General features: G+C 43.4%; 2 protein-coding genes across 2 annotated transcripts in view; one reads left to right on the forward strand and one right to left on the reverse strand.

Annotated features, from left to right (window-relative positions):
* The window catches only part of bicc2 (bicaudal C homolog 2), a 98,579-nt gene extending 81,240 nt beyond the window's left edge, over window positions 1-17,339 (reverse strand). The window contains exon 1 of the mRNA XM_039776030.1: window positions 17,286-17,339. The gene's annotated coding sequence lies outside the window, so the exon portion shown is untranslated. The remainder of the gene's footprint in view (window positions 1-17,285) is intronic.
* Window positions 17,340-17,539: 200 nt separating this feature from the next.
* The window catches only part of dele1 (DAP3 binding cell death enhancer 1), a 34,192-nt gene continuing 33,341 nt past the window's right edge, over window positions 17,540-18,390 (forward strand). The window contains exon 1 of the mRNA XM_039774260.1: window positions 17,540-17,746. Coding sequence (XP_039630194.1) covers window positions 17,716-17,746 — 31 coding nt within the window. The 5' untranslated portion in view covers window positions 17,540-17,715. The remainder of the gene's footprint in view (window positions 17,747-18,390) is intronic.

The following is an 18,390-nucleotide window of genomic DNA, read 5'->3' on the forward strand; positions in this document are numbered from 1 at the left end:
GGAAGATACTGTATAAATATCCATCCATCCATCATCACACCCGCTATATCCTAACACAGGGTCACGGGGTTCTGCTGGAGCCAATCCCAGCCAATACAGGGTGCAAGGCAGGAACAAACCCCAGGCAAGCTGCCAGCCCACCACAGGGCACACACACAAACACACACCAAGGACAATTTAGGATCACCAATGCACTTAACCTGTGGGAGGAAACCCACGCAGACACGGGGAGAACATGCAAACTCCACGCAGGGAGGACCCGGGAAGCGAACCCAGGTCTCCTAACTGCGAGGCAGCAGCGCTACCACTGCGCCACCATGCCGCCCTGTACCCTCAGACCACACGTCAGACACCAGGTAAGTCTAAATAATTATTATTTATTATAATAATAAGTGCACAAAGCACGCTCCTCTCCACAATACTCCAATAACAATAAACAATAACCAAATCACAAATAAACCAATCCTCCACTCCCATGAGCTTAGCCACCCTGCCTCCCAACTCAGCTCAGTGTCTGGGCTTTCCCAGAGTCTTTTAATACCCCATGGCCCGGGGGTGTACCTGCCCCACAATCCACAAGTCCTTACCACTTCCGGGTCAGGGTAAAAGTCTTTCTCTTCAACCTGGAAGTACGTCATTCCTCCCGTTCACGTGACCAGGACGCACTTCCAGGTTATAGGGCACATAAGAGTCTACAAGCCTCACTACAGCGACTCCTTGTGGTCCCCAAGGTATCCAGCAGGGCTGTGTATAAAAACTACAAAGTCCATGAGGCCCTGTTGGAACTCGGGGCACGTCCATGCTGTCATGAGAGCTTCTCCTGGCGGCCTGGGGGTGAGGGCCGGCAACTCTTGCCGGACATCCATCACAATATATATATATATATATATATATATGTATATATATGTATATATATATATATATATATATATATATATATATATATATATATATATATAATTTGCAGTACAGGAGTGTGTTAGAGGCTCTTCATAAGAATATAAACGTGGAACAGATTTAGGTGAGACAAACATACTAACCTCCCTTCCAGAGAATGGGGAAGGAGGTCTGAGAGGAGCAGTGAAGTCACTTTTGGACCCACCCAGAAGTCTTTCCCCTTCCACTTGAGAGGCCATATAAGACACAAAAGGTCTACGTGTCACAAGCACCCACAGACCCTTGGGCATGAAGAGTCCTGAATTTATAGCTTTCTTTCGATTTCTTATGATGTAGTATTGTTAGTTTGAAGTGGGGTGCTCTGTGAGATCACAACTCCTTACGTTTGCCTCATTTCAGTTCTTCACATTTGCACAGCTGGCTGGATTTCATCATTGAGCTGCTAGAACAGCCAGACCTGCAAACCCTCGTCCAGCAAGTAAGCAACAAAGTGCACCAGCTACAAGTGCAAGGAGTGGCACAACAGACTAACTTTGCCAAGGCAGATGTGCCCTACCAGGTACTGATGCCATGATTGGCACACAATGATATTGAGGTGTGTTTAGTCATTTTTTAGTGCACTGCCATTCACCACCACTGGCCACAGCAGGAACAGGCAGACATCTTGCCCCATTCCTCACTGCATAGCCCCAGAGGCATATCATGACCTTAACGACAGGATGCCCTCAGAATACACAGTCATAAAAAAAGGAGATCCTGGCTCAGTACGCCATTTAAATGATTCCTTTAAACCATGAGAAATGTGACAGTAATGTCTGTGGTGTGGCCAGTAGGAAGGCTGATAGGGCATGGGTGTCAAACTCGGGGGCTGGAGGGGCCGCAGTGAAGGCAGGTTTTCATTTCTGCTACGAGTTACTCCTGCAGACACACTTGTTTTAATTGTTCTTTTTTTTTTCTTAGCTGCCAGCCAAAGAATAAGGAAGTTCAAAGTCAGCCAACAGATGAGCAAAGGCAGGGGTCTCCAAATCAGTTCCTGGAAGGCCACCATTTTCACTTCAATCAATTTCCTAATTAGAAGCCAATTGTTCCTGTTAATGACACACATTATTTAATTCTTAATGGCTTAATGGCTTGTTTAGTGCTTCCATTCTGGCATGCCAGACATTTCCAAAACTGTTGATTAGCACTGTTACGAGGGCACTATCTAAATGTTTATGGAACAGTCAGATTAATATTTCTCAGACATTTGCTTTTTCTCTGTACATTTTTTATTTAAGCAGATATTTTATTATGGACACAGAGGTCCAAAGGGATCCAGTTTCCTGGTAGGCTCACTTTGCATCTCATTATTGTTTGGATGCTGGCTAAAGTAAAAGAAAAAAAAATGAAGCATTCTGAATATTAAAAGCAAGTCAATTATAATGAAGGCAAAAAAGTCAGTTTTATTAGTAGTATGCAGTAACTGGTGACTAATGAAGAAAGCAGCTGGAATGAAAACCCACAGCTACTACAGTTGTCAGGATCTGAGTCTGACGCCCCTGAATAAAGGATCTGAATCTTAAAAAGCAAGTCAGATACAATGAAGGCCAAAGAAGTCACGTCTGTTAGAGGCAGCAATTACTGACGAATGGAGGCAGAAGCTGGGATCCAAACCTGCCACCACTGCTGCCTCGGGGGCTGCACTTTAACACCACTGAAGTAGAGCAACAAGAGCATGTGGGTCTGAAGACTTACATGGAGCAGCTTTATTTTTACTTAATTTGGAGATGAATGCTGATAAATAATTATGTCTTTATTTTATATTTATTCATTTATACTTTGAATTGCAAAATAAAAACAGAAAGATGTAATTTAGGGTGTTTATATGAGATGTAAACATACAGTACCTTAAATAAAGGGTAACATCCAATAAAGTAGATAGAAAGGTACTGTACTGTATAATAGATAGATAGATAGATAGATAGATAGATAGATAGATAGATAGATAGATAGATAGATAGATAGATAGATAGATATATAACTAATAGATAGATAGATAGATAGATAGATAGATAGATAGATAGATAGATAGATAGATAGTGTCACACATGTGCGATTAGGAGACAGCTAAAGGGCCCGAATGATAGTAATTCCAAGCCAGACTAGGGGCAGTGAGGTGCACTGACTTTCTTTCACAATACCTTGCAGACCATCCCATGGGAAATCCTGCATGCTTCTGGCAGCACTGATGATGTCATTTCCGGTCCCGGGGACAATGACAATGTCACTATCAGTCAAGTGCCACTGCTGACATCACTTTCCGGTACCGCCTCCCCTGGTAATGGTATTTCCGGTTCCGGTGCTACTGATGATGTCACTTCTGGTCTTGACATATAAAGCCGCCATCTTTAACAACCAAAGTCAGTTCTGTCACAATTACTTAACCTTTTTGCAGCCAAGGCACATTATACAGGCGGCTGTCCCAAACCTTTTTGATGACTTTGTGTCACAATAGATAAATGGGTAAGGAAAGTCACTATATAATAGATAGATAGATAGGAAAGGCACTATATAACTGATAGATGGATAGATAGGCAGATAGTTATATGGACAGAAAGGCATTATATAATAGATAGATAAAGAAAGACACTACATGACAGATAGATTCTAAAAGTATTCAGACACCTGAACTTTCTGCACAATTTTTTTTTTTTGTAAATTTAATTCTAAACGTTACATTTAACATGTTTTGCCTATCAATCTACACTCAATAAACTTTAATGACAAAGTGAAAGCAAGTTTTCAAAAAGTTTTGCAAATTTAGTAAAAAATAAAAAACTGAAATCTCCCATTAAGTTTTCTGACTCTTAACTGATGTAATGGACAACCGGGTCCCATGCCTGGTCGGGACGATCCTGCTGTATATGGTCCGGGGGAGCAGCCATGGATTTCTCAGTACCTCCCCCGGGACGCTTGGTGGCAGCATCCCTGGTTGATGATGCCTCAGTTTCCCGCAGGGTTTCATGGGAAATGGAGTTCTCCCCAACCCTGTGGGGACCCAGGATGGCCGCCAGGGGGCGAGGCAGAGATAGTTACGCCCAGCTGGTTTAATCATCGGCCTCACACGGGAGTGCAATTGGGAACAGGTGAGCAAGCAACAGGAGCACTCCCGGGAGGACCATAAAAGGAGCCAGCAACCACCACTCTGGGCCAGAATCGGGAGGAAGAGGACGAGTTTGCCTGAGAGGAGTGGTGGGGCCAGCGGAAGGATTGCTGTGTTTAAAGTAAGGTGCTTTGGGACTGTGTTATACCTGTGGGGTTCACGGGGAAGATGTGCCCCACAGGGGAAGAGTGTTTGAACTGTGTTTAAGTGTTTGGGATTGTGTTGGGCCTGTGGGACACGGGGAAGATGTGTGCCCACGGGTGAAGAGAAAATAAAAAGATTTCTGTTTAATTTACACGTGCCTCAGTGTGAATCTGTGCCAGGTCGGGCACTTTATATAGCACCTTATTCACACTGAGTACCATGTAGAAGCCATTATGGCAGAATTTACAACTTCAGCTCTACTTGGATAAGTTTCTACCAGCTTTGCACACCTGAAATTAGTCAGTTTATCCCATTCTTCTTGGCAGATCCTCACCATCTCCATTACGCTGGATATAAAGCATCCATTAAGTGCCACCTTCAGGTCTCCCCATACATTTTATGGAGTTTAACTCTAAGCTTAGGCTGGGCCGTACAAACACAGTCAGACTTGTCAAAAGCCACTGCAGTGATGAATTGGCTGTGTGCGTCAGGTCTTGTTGTGATGAAGACTGAACTATCACCGCAGTCTAAGGTCGTGTGCACTCTGCAGCAGGTTTTCCCCAAAGACGTCTCTACATTTGGCTGCACTCACCTTTCCCTCAATTCTGGCTAGTCTCCCTGTCCCTGCCACTGAGGAGCACCCCCATGGCATGATGCTTTATCATATGGATGATATTAGGCAGGTGATGAGCAGTACTTGGTCTTTGGCAGACACAGTGTTTAGACTTCTGCCCAAAGATCTCAATTTTTTTCTTATCAGACCAGAGAATCTTTCTCTTCGTGTTTTCAGAGTTCTTTAAACTGTCATATGTCTTTTACTTGAGAGATGTAATTGATGGATTACTGTGAGACGGTCAATAATTTGACAGGTTCTTCCATCTTAGTACTGGACTTCTGAAGGTCTGTTAGAGTGACCATTGGGTTCTTGGTCACCTCCCTGACCTTGGCTGTTCTTGCCCGGTTACTCAGTTTGGGTGGAAAGCCAACACTAAGAAGAGTCCTGGTGGTTCCAAACTTCTTCCATTTCACTTCTTCCACTTAATGAAGCCGCTGTGCCCCTGGGAACACTCAAAGCTTTTAAAATAATTTCATCCCGTTGCCCTTAACTATGCCTCACCACAATTTGATCACAGAGGTCTACAGACAGTTTCTTGGATTCCAAGACTTGGTCTTTGTCGTGATGTGCAGTGTGAATTGTGAGACCTCATACAGTGCATCCAGAAAGTATTCACAGCACATCACTTTTTCCACATTTTGTTATGTTACAGCCTTATTCCAAAATGGATTAAATTCATTTTTTTCCTCAGAATTCTACACACAACACCCCATAATGACAACATGAAAAAAGTTTACTTGAGGTTTTTGCAAATTTATTAAAAATAAAAAAACTGAGAAATCCCATGTACATAAGTATTCACAGCCTTTGCTCAATACTTTATCGATGCACCTTTGGCAGCAATTACAGCCTCAAGTCTTTTTGAATGTGATGCCACAAGCTTGGCACACCTATCCTTGGCCAGTTTCGCCTATTCCTCTTTGCAGCACCACTCAAGCTCCATCAGGTTGGATGGGAAGCGTCGGTGCACAGCCATTTTAAGATCTCTCCAGAGATGTTCAAACGGATTAATGGGCTCTGGCTGGGCCACTCAAGGACATTCACAGAGTTGTCCTGAAGCCACTCCTTTGATATCTTGGCTGTGTGCTTAGGGTCGTTGTCCTGCTGAAAGATGAACCGTCGCGCCAGTCTGAGGTCAAGAGCGCTCTGGAGCAGGTTTTCATCCAGGAGGTCTCTGTAAATTGCTGCAGTCATCTTTCCCTTTATCTTGACTAGTCTCCCAGTTCCTGCCACTGAAAAACATCCCCACAGCATGATGCTGCCACCACCATGCTTCACTGTAGGGATGGTATTGGCCTGGTGATGAGCGGTGCCTGGTTTCCTCCAAAACGTGACACCTGGCATTCACACCAAAGAGTTCAATCTTTGTCTCATCAGACCAGAGAATTTTGTTTCTCATGGTCTGAGAGTCCTTTAGGTGCCTTTTGGCAAACTCCAGGCGGCCTGCCATGTGCCTTTTACTAAGGAGTGGCTTCCGTCTGGCCACTCTACCATACAGGCCTGATTGGTGGATTGCTGCAGAGATGGTTGTCCTTCTGGAAGGTTCTCCTCTCTCCACAGAGGACCTCTGGAGGTCTGACAGAGTGACCATCGGGTTCTTGGTCACCTTCCTGACTAAGGCCCTTCTCCCCCGATTGCTCAGTTTAGATGGCCGGCCAGTTCTAGGAAGAGTCCTGGTGTTTTCGAACTTCTTCTACTTACGGATGATGGAGGCCACTGTGCTCATTGGGACCTTCAAAGCAGCAGATATTTTTCTGTAACCTTCCCCAGATTTGTGCCTCGAGACAATCCTGTCTCGGAGGTCTACAGACAATTCCTTTGACTTCATGCTTGGTTTGTGCTCTGACATGAACTGTCAGCTGTAGGACCTTCTATAGACAGGTGTGTGCCTTTCCAAATCATGTCCAATCAACTGAATTTACCACAGGTGGACTCCAATGAAGCTGCAGAAACATCTCAAGGATGATCAGGGGAAACAGGATGCACCTGAGCTCAATTTGGAGCTTCATGGCAAAGGCTGTGAATACTTATGTATATGTGCTTTCTCAATTTTTTATTTTTAATAAATTTGCAAAAATCTCAAGTAAACTTTTTTCACGTTGTCATGAGATGTTGTGTGTAGAATTCTGAGGAAAAAAATTAATTTAATCCATTTTGGAATAAGGCTGTAACATAACAAAATGTGGAAAAAGTTTGGCGCTGTGAATACTTTCCAGATGCACTGTATACAGTAGGTGTGAGACTTTCTAAGCCAGGGGTTCCCAACTCTGGTCCCGGGGGGCCGCAATGGCTGTAGGTTTTCATTCTAACCCTTTTCTAAATTAGTGATCTGTTTTTGCTGCTAATTAACTTATTTTGAATTAATATTAGTTGACTTGTTTTTTAAGATTTGTTCCCCTGAATTTCTTCATTGTTCCTCTTAATTGCTTCATTTCTTTCCTTAAACAGAAATGAAATGTGAAGTGAGTGAATCAGCAGAAGACCAACTAAGTCAGAGCCTCAAACTCCCACCAATTTCACTCCAACCAGTTGCTTAATAAGGAGCAGAGTCTCGTCATTAATTAAACCCATTCTTTAATTCCATGGGTTGTTGCTGCTCTCGTGAAGTGTTAGCAGACATGTCCGAAATTGTTGATTTTCTCTTTTCTAAGAGCTCTGTTAAAATGTTTGGGGGACCTGAGTGGATCAACATTCCTGAGACCTTCATCTTTCTTAATTTTCAGATATTGTATGATAGACACCAGTTGTTTTGGCTCATTTTGTATCTCAGTATTGTTTGGTTGCTAATTAAGGAAAACTAAACAATTAAGGGGTCTGAGTATTAAAGAGCAAGTCAATTGAAATTAATTCAAAAGAAGTTAATTAGCAGCAAAAACAAGTCACTAATTAAGAAAAGGGACTGGATTTCAATGGGCATGTTAGTGAAGGGAAGAGTGGAGATGAGGATCTGATAGGTAGGTATGGTGTCAAGGAGAAGAATGAAGAAGGTCAGAAGATAGTGTATTTTGCCAAAAGAATGGACATGGCTGTGGTGAATACGTATTTTAAGAAGAGGGAGGAACATAGGGTTAAGCACAAGAGTGGAGGAAGATGCACACAGGTAGATCACATCCTATGCAGAAGAGTTGATCTGAAGGAGACTGAAGACTGCAAAGTGTAAGGATAGTGCTGCCAGGGAAGAGGAAAAGAGGAAGGCCTAAGCAAAGGTTAATGGATGTGGTGAGAGAGGACATAAAGTGATGGGTGTAACAGAACAAGATGACGAGGACAGAAAGATATGGAAGAAGATGATCTGCTGTGGCAACCCCTAACAGGAGCAGCCGAAAGAAGAAGATTTGAAATGCACTTACATCAACATTGCAACTTTATTGTTGGAATTTCGCATATGAGGCGTGAAACGCAGTTAACAACAACTGAAGCCGAAAACAAACGTCAATCGTCCCTCCTTACCACTTCAAAGAATTGCAGATTTGTGCCAATAATTTAAATGGAAATGTCGAAAGAATATGCAAAGATCAAAGAGGACTAACACCGAACATCCTTGTCCCTATAATCTTGAAGAAAAGAGCCGTGGATGCGTTTCCACGCATTTCTGATAAACAGCACATCCCTTCTGGCACCAGCTGCGGAACAAAATAGGTGAAAAATAAAGTCGACAAAAGAAAGCGTTTATCGTCTTAAGCGGAGTTCGCTTCCTTACGGCTCTTAAGATTCTTCTGTCCGAAGAAAGAGGATATGTCGCCCCCTGCTGGTACTTCTAAGCAACGTTACAGCCGTGGATCGGAAAAAGAAACGCAGAGTTAAAGCAGAAATGGGTTCGCTTCCCAGGTCCGCCCTGCGTGGAGTTTGCATGTTCTCCCCGTGTCTGCGTGGGTTTCCTCTCTTTCAGTCCAAAGACATGCAGGTTAGGTGGATTGGCGATTCTAAATTGGCCTTAGTGTGTGCTTGGTGTGTGGGTGTGTGTGTGTGCGTCCTGCGGTGGGTTGGCACCCTGCCCAGGATTGGTTCCTGCCTTGTGCCCTGTGTTGGCTGGGTTTGGCTCCGGCTGACCCCCGTGACCCTGTGTTCGGATTCAGCGGGTTAGAAAATGGATGGATGAATCAGAAATGGGAAAAGCGCCAAATTTAAAACGAGAAACGAACTGAAGAGTCTGCCCCCTCACATCCTAAAGGTAAGTTAAGGATTGGCTTAAATTGGGCAGCATGGCTAAATGGACTGGCGTCCCGTCCAGGGCTGGCTGATGGCTGCTTTGTGTTCAATGCTTCAAGGACAGACTTCGGCCCCAAGGAAGATCAAGAAGACTGATAATAAACATTGGATATACAAAGTTTACTGAGAAACCGCCTCGTCGCTACCTTGAAATGCATAAACAGGTTAATAAATGGATGGACTGATGGATTGGAAAGAGAAAAAATAAAAGTAGAAAACTGAGTCTTTAATTTTGATCTGCCGTTCACTTGTTAATTTAGCTGTCCTTTCTAAGATGTTTAAAGTTACCTTTGGGTTATAATTACAGATATATTATCATAACTTCCAATCCATACACAGTACAGTGAAATTCTAGTATGTGGCATTCTCCAGTGCCATGATTAGTGCACATACCGCAAAAATCTCACTTTGAAACTTTTATCTTGTTTATACCTGAAATATCTACTTTACCTTAAACTACTCATATAGGAAGTGAAAAAACAATTTCAAAGTCATGTTGATGAGGCAAGCATATATGTCACTAATTCTGAGTACATCCTGCAAACTTGTATCTAAAACTAATATCTATAACCACCTACACTAAAAAATAAAGGTGCCTGAGTGGTTCTTCAGGGCGATGCCATTGGGGAATCATTTTTTGTTCCCCAAAGATCCATCTACATGAAGGTTCTAGAATGAACCATTTCTTATAGCAAGCTCCTTATAGTAAAGGACAATGAATAGATTGTAACAGATTTGTGAAATACCAATGGCTCAGGATTTTAAAAGAGCACTTGCTGCATACAATCACACAGGCTAAATCAGGTTTTCTTAATCAATTAGTTTCCTGCATGGTAGCCTACCAAATATTAAAGATTTCAGGGTTTGTTTTTTTTTCTACATATTAGGAAGTTTTTCAAATCATTAAGAACCCTAGAATGAAATGGTGCTTTTGTTAAGCAATGGTTCTACAAGGAACCACACAACCCAGTAAAGAAGCATAGAATGCCATTAAAGAGCTGTTAATTTTAAGAGTGTATTTGAAAGTTGTCCATTACAACACTGGAAGAGAGTATTTATTCCAATGTAACAATCCCATGTTGAAATGCCAGTCCAACTACTCCCCTTTAAACTCTCTTTACTCTTTGTTTTCTGAACCAGTTTATTCTGTTAGATGATCACAGGATGACTCCACAAGCAGAAGGCAGAACAAGGTTCAAGCAGATTCTCCATCCATACCTGAACACAGTTGAAGCCCCTAATCCTGGAGGGGTTCCAAAAGCGATTTTAGTGCACATTGCTTAAAAAGTTTGGGTGGCTACTTTATGAGAAGGTTTGTTTTTTTAATAATAACATTAATAATTTAGTGTAATCCAGTACAGCAATTTTATTAAAAATATGAAATGTAGTGGCTTTATATATATATATTTTCATCCATCCATTTTCTAACCCGCTGAATCTGAACACAGGGTCACGGGGGTCTGCTGGAGCCAATCTCAGCCAACACAGGGCACAAGGCAGGAACCAATCCAGGGCAGGGTGCCAACCCACCGCAGTATATATATTTTATTTTATTAAAATTAAAAAAACATTCCACACATGCAAATCAGGTTTAACAAAACTTGTTTGAAACAAATCGACCCCCACCCATTTTTGTTTTTTGAATTGTGGTGATTTGTCATAGAACAACCCCATTGAAGGAGATAACAGTTGTTACCCAGACCTCATTGCTGGTTGTAAAGAGGCCCCCTTAACACTTCCAGCTTCAGGGCCTCAAAAATGTAACTCCGCCTATACCTGGTCACACTCAGATGCACTCCAATATTCTCTGACAGCAGACCAGTTTAGTCTCTGATCAACACAACCTTAAAGATTAGAGAGGTGAGTGGTGAAAGTTCACAATGATCCTAAATATTAATTGATTAAATTAACTTGTTATACGCCCTATGATAAACCCAGCCACAGGGGATGAACCCAGCCATACGGGATGCACAAACCAGTCCGTTTCTTCGTGCCGGTCCCAAGCCCGGATAAATGGGGAGGGTTACGTCAGGAAGGGCATCCGGTGTAAAATTTTGCCAATTTCATATGCAGACAGTAATACCAATTTCCATACCAGATCGGTCGAGCCCCGGGTTAACAACGACCGCCACCAGTACTGATAGCCAACAGGGTGCTGGCGGAAATTGGGCTACTGTTGGCCGAAGAAGGAGAAGAAGGGGGGGGAGACATGTCCAGAGGCAGGAGGAGAGGAGGAAAGTAAAGAGAGTGGAAATGAGGGTAGGAACTTTGAACATTGGCAGTATGACTAGTAAGGGGATAGAGTAAGCAGATATGATGAAGAGAAGGAAGGCTGATATATTGTGTGTGCAAGAGACTAAATGGAAGGGGAGTAAGGCCAGGTGGATTCAAATTGATCTATCATGGTGTGAATGGGAAGAGAAATAGAGTAGCGGTTATTCTGAAGGAACAGCATGTCAAGAGTGTTTTGGAGGTGAAAAGAGTGTCAGGCAGAGTAATGATTATGAAGCTGGGAATTGGAGATGTAATGATGAATGTTGTTAGTGCATATGGCCCCACAAGTTGGGTGTGCAACGGGTAAGAAGGAAGATTTTTGGAGTGAGTTGGATGAAGTGATGAACAGTACAGAAAGTGGGCAGAAAGTGGTGATTGGAGCGGATTTCAATGGGCATGTTGGTGAAGGGAACAGTGGAGACGAGGAGGTGATGGGTAGGTATGGTGTCAAGGAGAGGAATGAGGATAGTGGATTTTGCCTGAAGGATGGACATGGCTGTGGTGAATACATATTTTAAAAAGAAGGAGGAACATAGGGTGACGTACAAGAGTGGAGGAAGATGCACACAGGTAGAGTACATCCTTTGCAGAAGAGTTGATCTGAAGGAGATTGAAGACTGCAAAGTGGTGGCAGGGAAAGTGTCGTTAAGCAGCATAGGATGGTGGTCTGTAGGATGACGTTGGAGATCAAGAAGAGGAAGAGAGTAAGGGCAGAGCCAAGGATCAAATAGTGAAAGTTGAAAAAGGAAGACTACAAGGTTGAGTTTAGGGAGGAGGTGAGACGGGCATTGGGTGGTAGTGAAAAGTTACCAGACAGTTGGGAAACTACAACAGATGTAGTAAGGGTGACAGCAAGATGGTTGCTTGGCTTGACATCTGGAAAGAGGAAAGAGGAAAAGGAAACCTGGTGGTGGAATGAGGAAATACAGAAGAGTATATAGAGGAAGAGGATGGCAAAGAAGATAGACAGAGAAATGCAGAAAGTAGACAAGAGTACAAGGAGATAAGTCACAAGGTGAAGAGAGAGGTGGCAAAGGCTAAACAAAAGGTGTATGATGAAATTTATGAGAGGTTGGACACTAAGTAGGGGAGAAAAGGACCTGTACTGACTGGCAAGACAGAGGGACTGAGCTGGCAAAGATGTGCAGTAGGTTAGGGTGATAAAGGGTAAAGATGGAAATGTACTCACAAGCAAGGAGAGTGTGTTGAGCAGATGGAAAGAGTAATTTGAGAGGCTGATGAATGAAGAGTACGAGAGAGAGAAGAGATTTGGATGATGTGGAGAAAGTGAATCAGGAAGTGCAACGGATTAGCAAGGAGGAAGTAAGGACAGCTATGAAGAGGATGAAGAATGGAAAAGCTGTTGGTCCAGATGACATACCTGTGGAAGCATGGAGGTGTTTAGGAGAGATGGCAGTGGAGTTTTTAACCAGATTGTTTAATGGAATCTTGGAAAATGAGAGGATGCCTGAGGAGTGGAGAAGAAATGTACTGGTGACGATATTTAAGAATAAGGGGGATGTGCAGAACTGTAGTAACTACAGGGGAATAAAATCGATGAGCCACAGCATGAAGTTATAGGAAAGAGTAGTGGAAGCTAGGTTAAGAGGGGAGGTGATGATTAGCAGCAGTATGGTTTCATGCCAGGAAAGAGCACCACAAATGAGATGTTTACTGTGAGGGTGTTGATTGAGAAGTATAGAGAAGGCCAGAAGGAGTTGCATTGCATCTTTGTGGACCTGGAGAAAGCATATGACAGGGTGCCTCGAGAGGAGTTGTGGTATTGTATGAGGAAGTCAGTAGTGGCAGAGAAGTATGAAAGGGTTCTGCAGGATATGTACGAGGGAAGTGTTACTGTGGTGAGGTCTGTGGATGGACTGACAGATGCATTCAAGATGGAGGTGGGATTACATCAGGGATCGGCTCTGAGCCCTTTCTCATTTGCAATGGTGATGGACAGGTTGACAGATGAGATTAGACAGGAGTCCCTGTGGACTATGATGTTTGCTGATGACATTGTTATCTGTAGCAATAGTAGGAAGCAGGTTGAGGAGACCCTGGAGATGTGAAAATATGCTCTAGAGAGGAGAGGAATGAAGGTCAGTAGGAACAAGACAGAATACATGTGTGTAAATGAGAGGGAGGTCAGTGGAATGGTGAGGATGCAAGTAGAGTTGGCGAGGTGGATGAGTTTAAATACTTGGGATCAACAGTACAGAGTAATGGGGATTGTGGAAGAGAGGTGAAAAAGTGAGTGCAGGCAGGGTGGAATGGGTGGAGAAGAGTGTCAGGAGTAATTTGTGACAGACGGGTATCAGCGAGAGTGAAAGAGATGGTCTACAGGATGGTAGTGAGACCAGCTATGTTATATGGGTTGGAGACGGTGGCACTGACCAGAAAGCTGGAGACAGAGCTGGAGATGTCAGAGTTAAAGATGGTAAGATTTGCATTGGGTGTGAAGAGGATGGACAGGATTAGAAATGAGGACATTAGAGGGTCAGTTCAGGTTTGATGGTTGGGAGACAAAGTCAGAGAGGCGAGATTGCGTTGGTTTGGACATGTACATAGGAGAGATGCTGGGTATATTGGGAGAAGGATGCTAAGGACAGAGCTGCCAGGGAAGAAGAAAAGAGGAACGACTAAGAGAAGGTTTATGAATGTGGTGAGACAGGACATGCAGGTGATGGGTGTAACAGAACAAGATGCAGAGGACAGAAACATATGGAAGAAGATGATCTGCTGTGGCAACCCCTAACGGGAGCAGCCGAAAAAAAGAAGAACATACACCCTATGATGGACAGGCACCCTGTCCATGGGATTTTCCACCCTTTTCTTGCTGCGGTAGGGTTCAGCCCCCCTGAGACCTTGCAAGTAAGTGGATCTAGAAATTGGTATAGTATGGTTAACTTATTATACAGTGTAGATTATTATTGATGGGGATGGAGCACCAGAAAAGAAGATACACATTAGCAGATCAGTTCCTGCCCCATTAACTAGTGTGTGTCCATGTCAGACACTCTTCTTCATCAACACTCTGGTCCAAGTTAGAGTACACAAGCAATCTGTCTTACAAGTTATTGGGATGTGTAGAGAACCCAAGTACACATGGGTAGAATGTATAACCTCGACTTAAGCAGGATTTAACCCAAATCTGTGACATTCTGCTGCATTAAGTTTTAATTTAAATTTACACTCACCGAGCCAGTTCTTAGGACCACTGCGCTAACACTGGGTAGGGCCGCCTCCTGCTCTTTAAACAGCCTCAGTTCTTCTTAGCATGGACTCCGTAAGATGTTGGAAACATTCCGTCTTTGAAATTCTGGTACATGTTGACATGATTACACCATACAGTTTCTGCAGAATGTGTCAGCTTCATATTCATGCTGTGACTCTCATGTGGATCTTCCATATCCCAAAGGTGTTTTGTTGGATTCAGAGCCAGTGGCTAGGATGGTCACTGAAGAAAATTAAATTAATCGTCATGTTCATGAAACCAGTTTGAGACGACTTTTGCTTTCTGACATGGTGCATTTTCATTCTGTTAGAAGCCATTAGAAGACAGGTAAATTGTTGCCATGAAGGAATGCATATGGCGTGAATGCTACGGGGTGCCACAGAGCAACAAACCCCAACATGAACACGCAAAACAATCCCAGGCTCAAGTATAGGATATGTATAATAGAAAAATACCTCTTTAAAATCAAATAAACCAGTTGTTGTCTCTTCTTTCTCTTCGTCTCACTCTCTCTGTCGTATTGCTCTCCTCCAATCAAGTGATGCCTGCCCTCCTCCCAGCTCCGACTCACCTGGACAAGGCAGTGTGGTCCCTTCTCTTAAGGACCCGAGAATATTTCCAGTGCCAGGAATTACTTCCAGATCATACATAAGTCTCAAATAATAGGGAGTGCATCTCCCTCCTTCGGCACCCATGAACCACAGCAGGGCTGCGTTACTGGACCACATCTCTCATCATTCCCTGCTGGTTTCCAAATGGGCACCAATATCTAGGGCTGCTGCCATCTAGCGTCCAGGGGGGAAAACAACACCAAGAGACAGTCTTTTCCTGTCCTTCCCTTTTATCCCGGTCAGGGAAGGTACTACAAATATTTCCGGTTGGGACGCCTGTCCATCTGCCTGGGTCTTCCCATCCAGGTAAGGAATCTGCTTCTCCTGTGGCTGGAATGTCAATCCAAAAATCTGGGGCGTTTCATTCGGGTTTGGCACCTTTCTCACTCTTGGCCGGGATGCCGGTCTGTCCACTTGGAGCATCCCATCCTGGTAAGGAACCACCCCTCTCCTGGTCAGGATGCCCATGTATCCCTTGTAGCATTTACAGTGGTCAACAAAAATGCTCATATAAGCTTTGGCATTCAAACGGTAATTGACTGGTATTTACTAGACCAAAGTTTTCTCAAGAAAACATTCCATGCACCATTACACCACCACCATCAGCCTAAATAGATGATACAAGTTACATGGACTCATGCTGTTTGCACCAAATTATGACCATACCATCTGTGTGTCTCATCAGAAACTGAGATTCATCAGACCAGGATATATTTTTCCAGTCTTCAGCTGTCCAGTGTTGGTGAGTCTGTGCCTGCTGCTGCCTCATCTTTCTGTTCTTGACTCACAAAAGTAAAACCCAATGTTATCTTCTGCTGTTGTAGTCCATCCACCTCAGGGTATGACGTGTTAGCATTCTGAAATGCTTTTCTACTCACCACAGTACTGTAACCTTTCTGTCAGCTCAAACCATTCCAGTCATTCTCCTCTGACCTCTTTCATCAACAAGGTGTTAGTTTCTGTCTACATAACTGCCACTCCTGGATGATTTTTGTTTTAACACAGCATTCTGAGTAAACTCTAGAGGCTGTTGTGAGTGAAAATCCAAGATCAGCAGTTATAAAAATCCTCAAACAACCCTGTCTGGCATCAGCAATTATACCATGGTCAAAATCACTGAGATTACATTTTTTCCCCTATTCTTGTGTTTCATGTGAACATTAAATTAAGCTCCAGACCTGTATCTCCATGATTTTATGCATTGCACTGCTGGCACATGATTGGCTGATTACATAAGTGCATGGATAAGCAGGTGTAGAGGTGTTACTAATATTTTACTCCATGAGTGTATATAATGCAGTTTCTAGAAGACAGGCTAAGAGCACTGCACACACACTTATAAATAAAGCTGCCAGAGCGGTTCTTCAGAACAATGCCTAAGAACCATCCACATGAACGTTCCAGAAAGAATGTTTATTTATTTAGACCTATAACAAGTTCCATAAATAACTATGAATAGATTGTTACAGAATGTTCTCACTGCTTACAATAACACAGTCTAAGTTCAGGTCTTCTCGGTCTGCTAGTATTCTGCTAGATAACATCCATCCATTATCCAACCCGCTATATCCTAACTACAGGGTCACGGGGGTCTGCTGGAGCCAATCCCAGCCAACAAACCCTGGGCAGGATGCCAGCCCACCGCAGGGCACACACACACACCAAGCACACACTTGGGACAATTTAACCTGCATGTCTTTGGACTGTGGGAGGAAACCGGAACACCCAGAGGAAACCCACGCAGACACGGGGAGAACATGCAAACTCCACTGCGCCACCCGCTAGATAATATACTGTACATTAAAGATTCCTGTTTCATTTTCATTTTTATGTTAGGAATCTGTTCAAAGTCCAAAAACCAATTTCAAATGCAAAGAACCAAGGAAACAACCTAGGAAAGTGCTACTTAGGAACTATTCATTTTAAGAGAGCACATTTACATTTTTATATTAGGTAGCACTGTCAAATGTATTAGACTCATTGTATTTCTTGCGAAGTGTCAGTATCATCTTGAAAAAGCAACAAACATTCAATACAGTTTATGCTATTAGTGTTGTAGGCTAGATTGTGATCATCTCCTTCATTGAACCTGCAATTTTAATATTCTGTATGTAGAAACAAATAAATATTTTATATTGTTTAGCTGCAAGAGGTTACCTGAGATTGTAAATGCGAACTTCCAAGCGTTAGCTGACTAAACACCATCCTCCAACAGAATTCTAGGTGGCATCTGACCAGTAGTCGGCACTGTGTCTCCTTCGGCGGACTGCCACTTATTTCCATTTGGAACGTAGTATCTCCGCCAGCGAATCACATAGTTTGTTTATGTCACATGACTAAACATCTTCCCGCCTGCAACACATGCCTGGTGTGGAACAGGAATATCCTCATATTCACGTCACTTCCGTATGTGCAAGTGGGTGTTGTCCCCTAAACTGTCTCGTGATCTGAAGGGCGCTGCGACGATCCCCCATCATGATGCAATCGAAGGGATCCTGGCTGAAGGGGAATCTCCTTGTTTGACTGTTTTTTTTTTATGTTTGGCATATGGTATACATTTTAGCAGGAGGAGTGCACACGCTGCAACATGTGGAGAATCCAAGGGCTAATAGGCAGAGGTACGTATTTCAGGGGGCCTTTTGAGAGGTGTGTGACCCCGGAACCTGAAGGGTTCGCAGTATGATACCTGCTGCCGGGTTATTGTGTATGGGTCCGTCGTAATACGGGTCATCGGGTCGACTGGGCAAAACTGTACCGTACCATACCGTGACTTATCTCCACGCCGAAAGAAAAGTTTCTTAACAGGGGGCGGGGCATCTAGCGAACGAGGTCTTCAGCGGCACGCCATCTAATTCTCAAACGGAATATCATTAGTTTAACGTTGTTCGTCCATTTGACGGGTGTATTGGGGGCATGAGGAAGTTGCGGCCCACCATTTCGGGTAATGACATTTTGAACTTGACAGACAAGGATATCATTTAATGTTTTACATTAAATTTCAATGTCTAGCACCCCATCCTGTCGGTTATGTGGCAATCACGGAGCCAACGTATTTATGCCCAGCCCCCTGGTTTGAGTCTTTAAGCCACTGTTTATAAAGTAGTAGTAGTATCGGTACGTGTACAGACCTCTCTGGGTTTTTTTTTTCTTCGTTGCTCGACCAACATGCAACAGGCTCTCAGAATAAGCAAGAATTCTGTTTTATCATTCCGTTCACAGTAGACAGAATGGTAGCAACCTATGAATCACCCCGTCCCACCTA

This window comes from Polypterus senegalus, chromosome 13 (assembly GCF_016835505.1).
Source record: "Polypterus senegalus isolate Bchr_013 chromosome 13, ASM1683550v1, whole genome shotgun sequence".
Lineage (NCBI taxonomy): Eukaryota > Metazoa > Chordata > Cladistia > Polypteriformes > Polypteridae > Polypterus > Polypterus senegalus.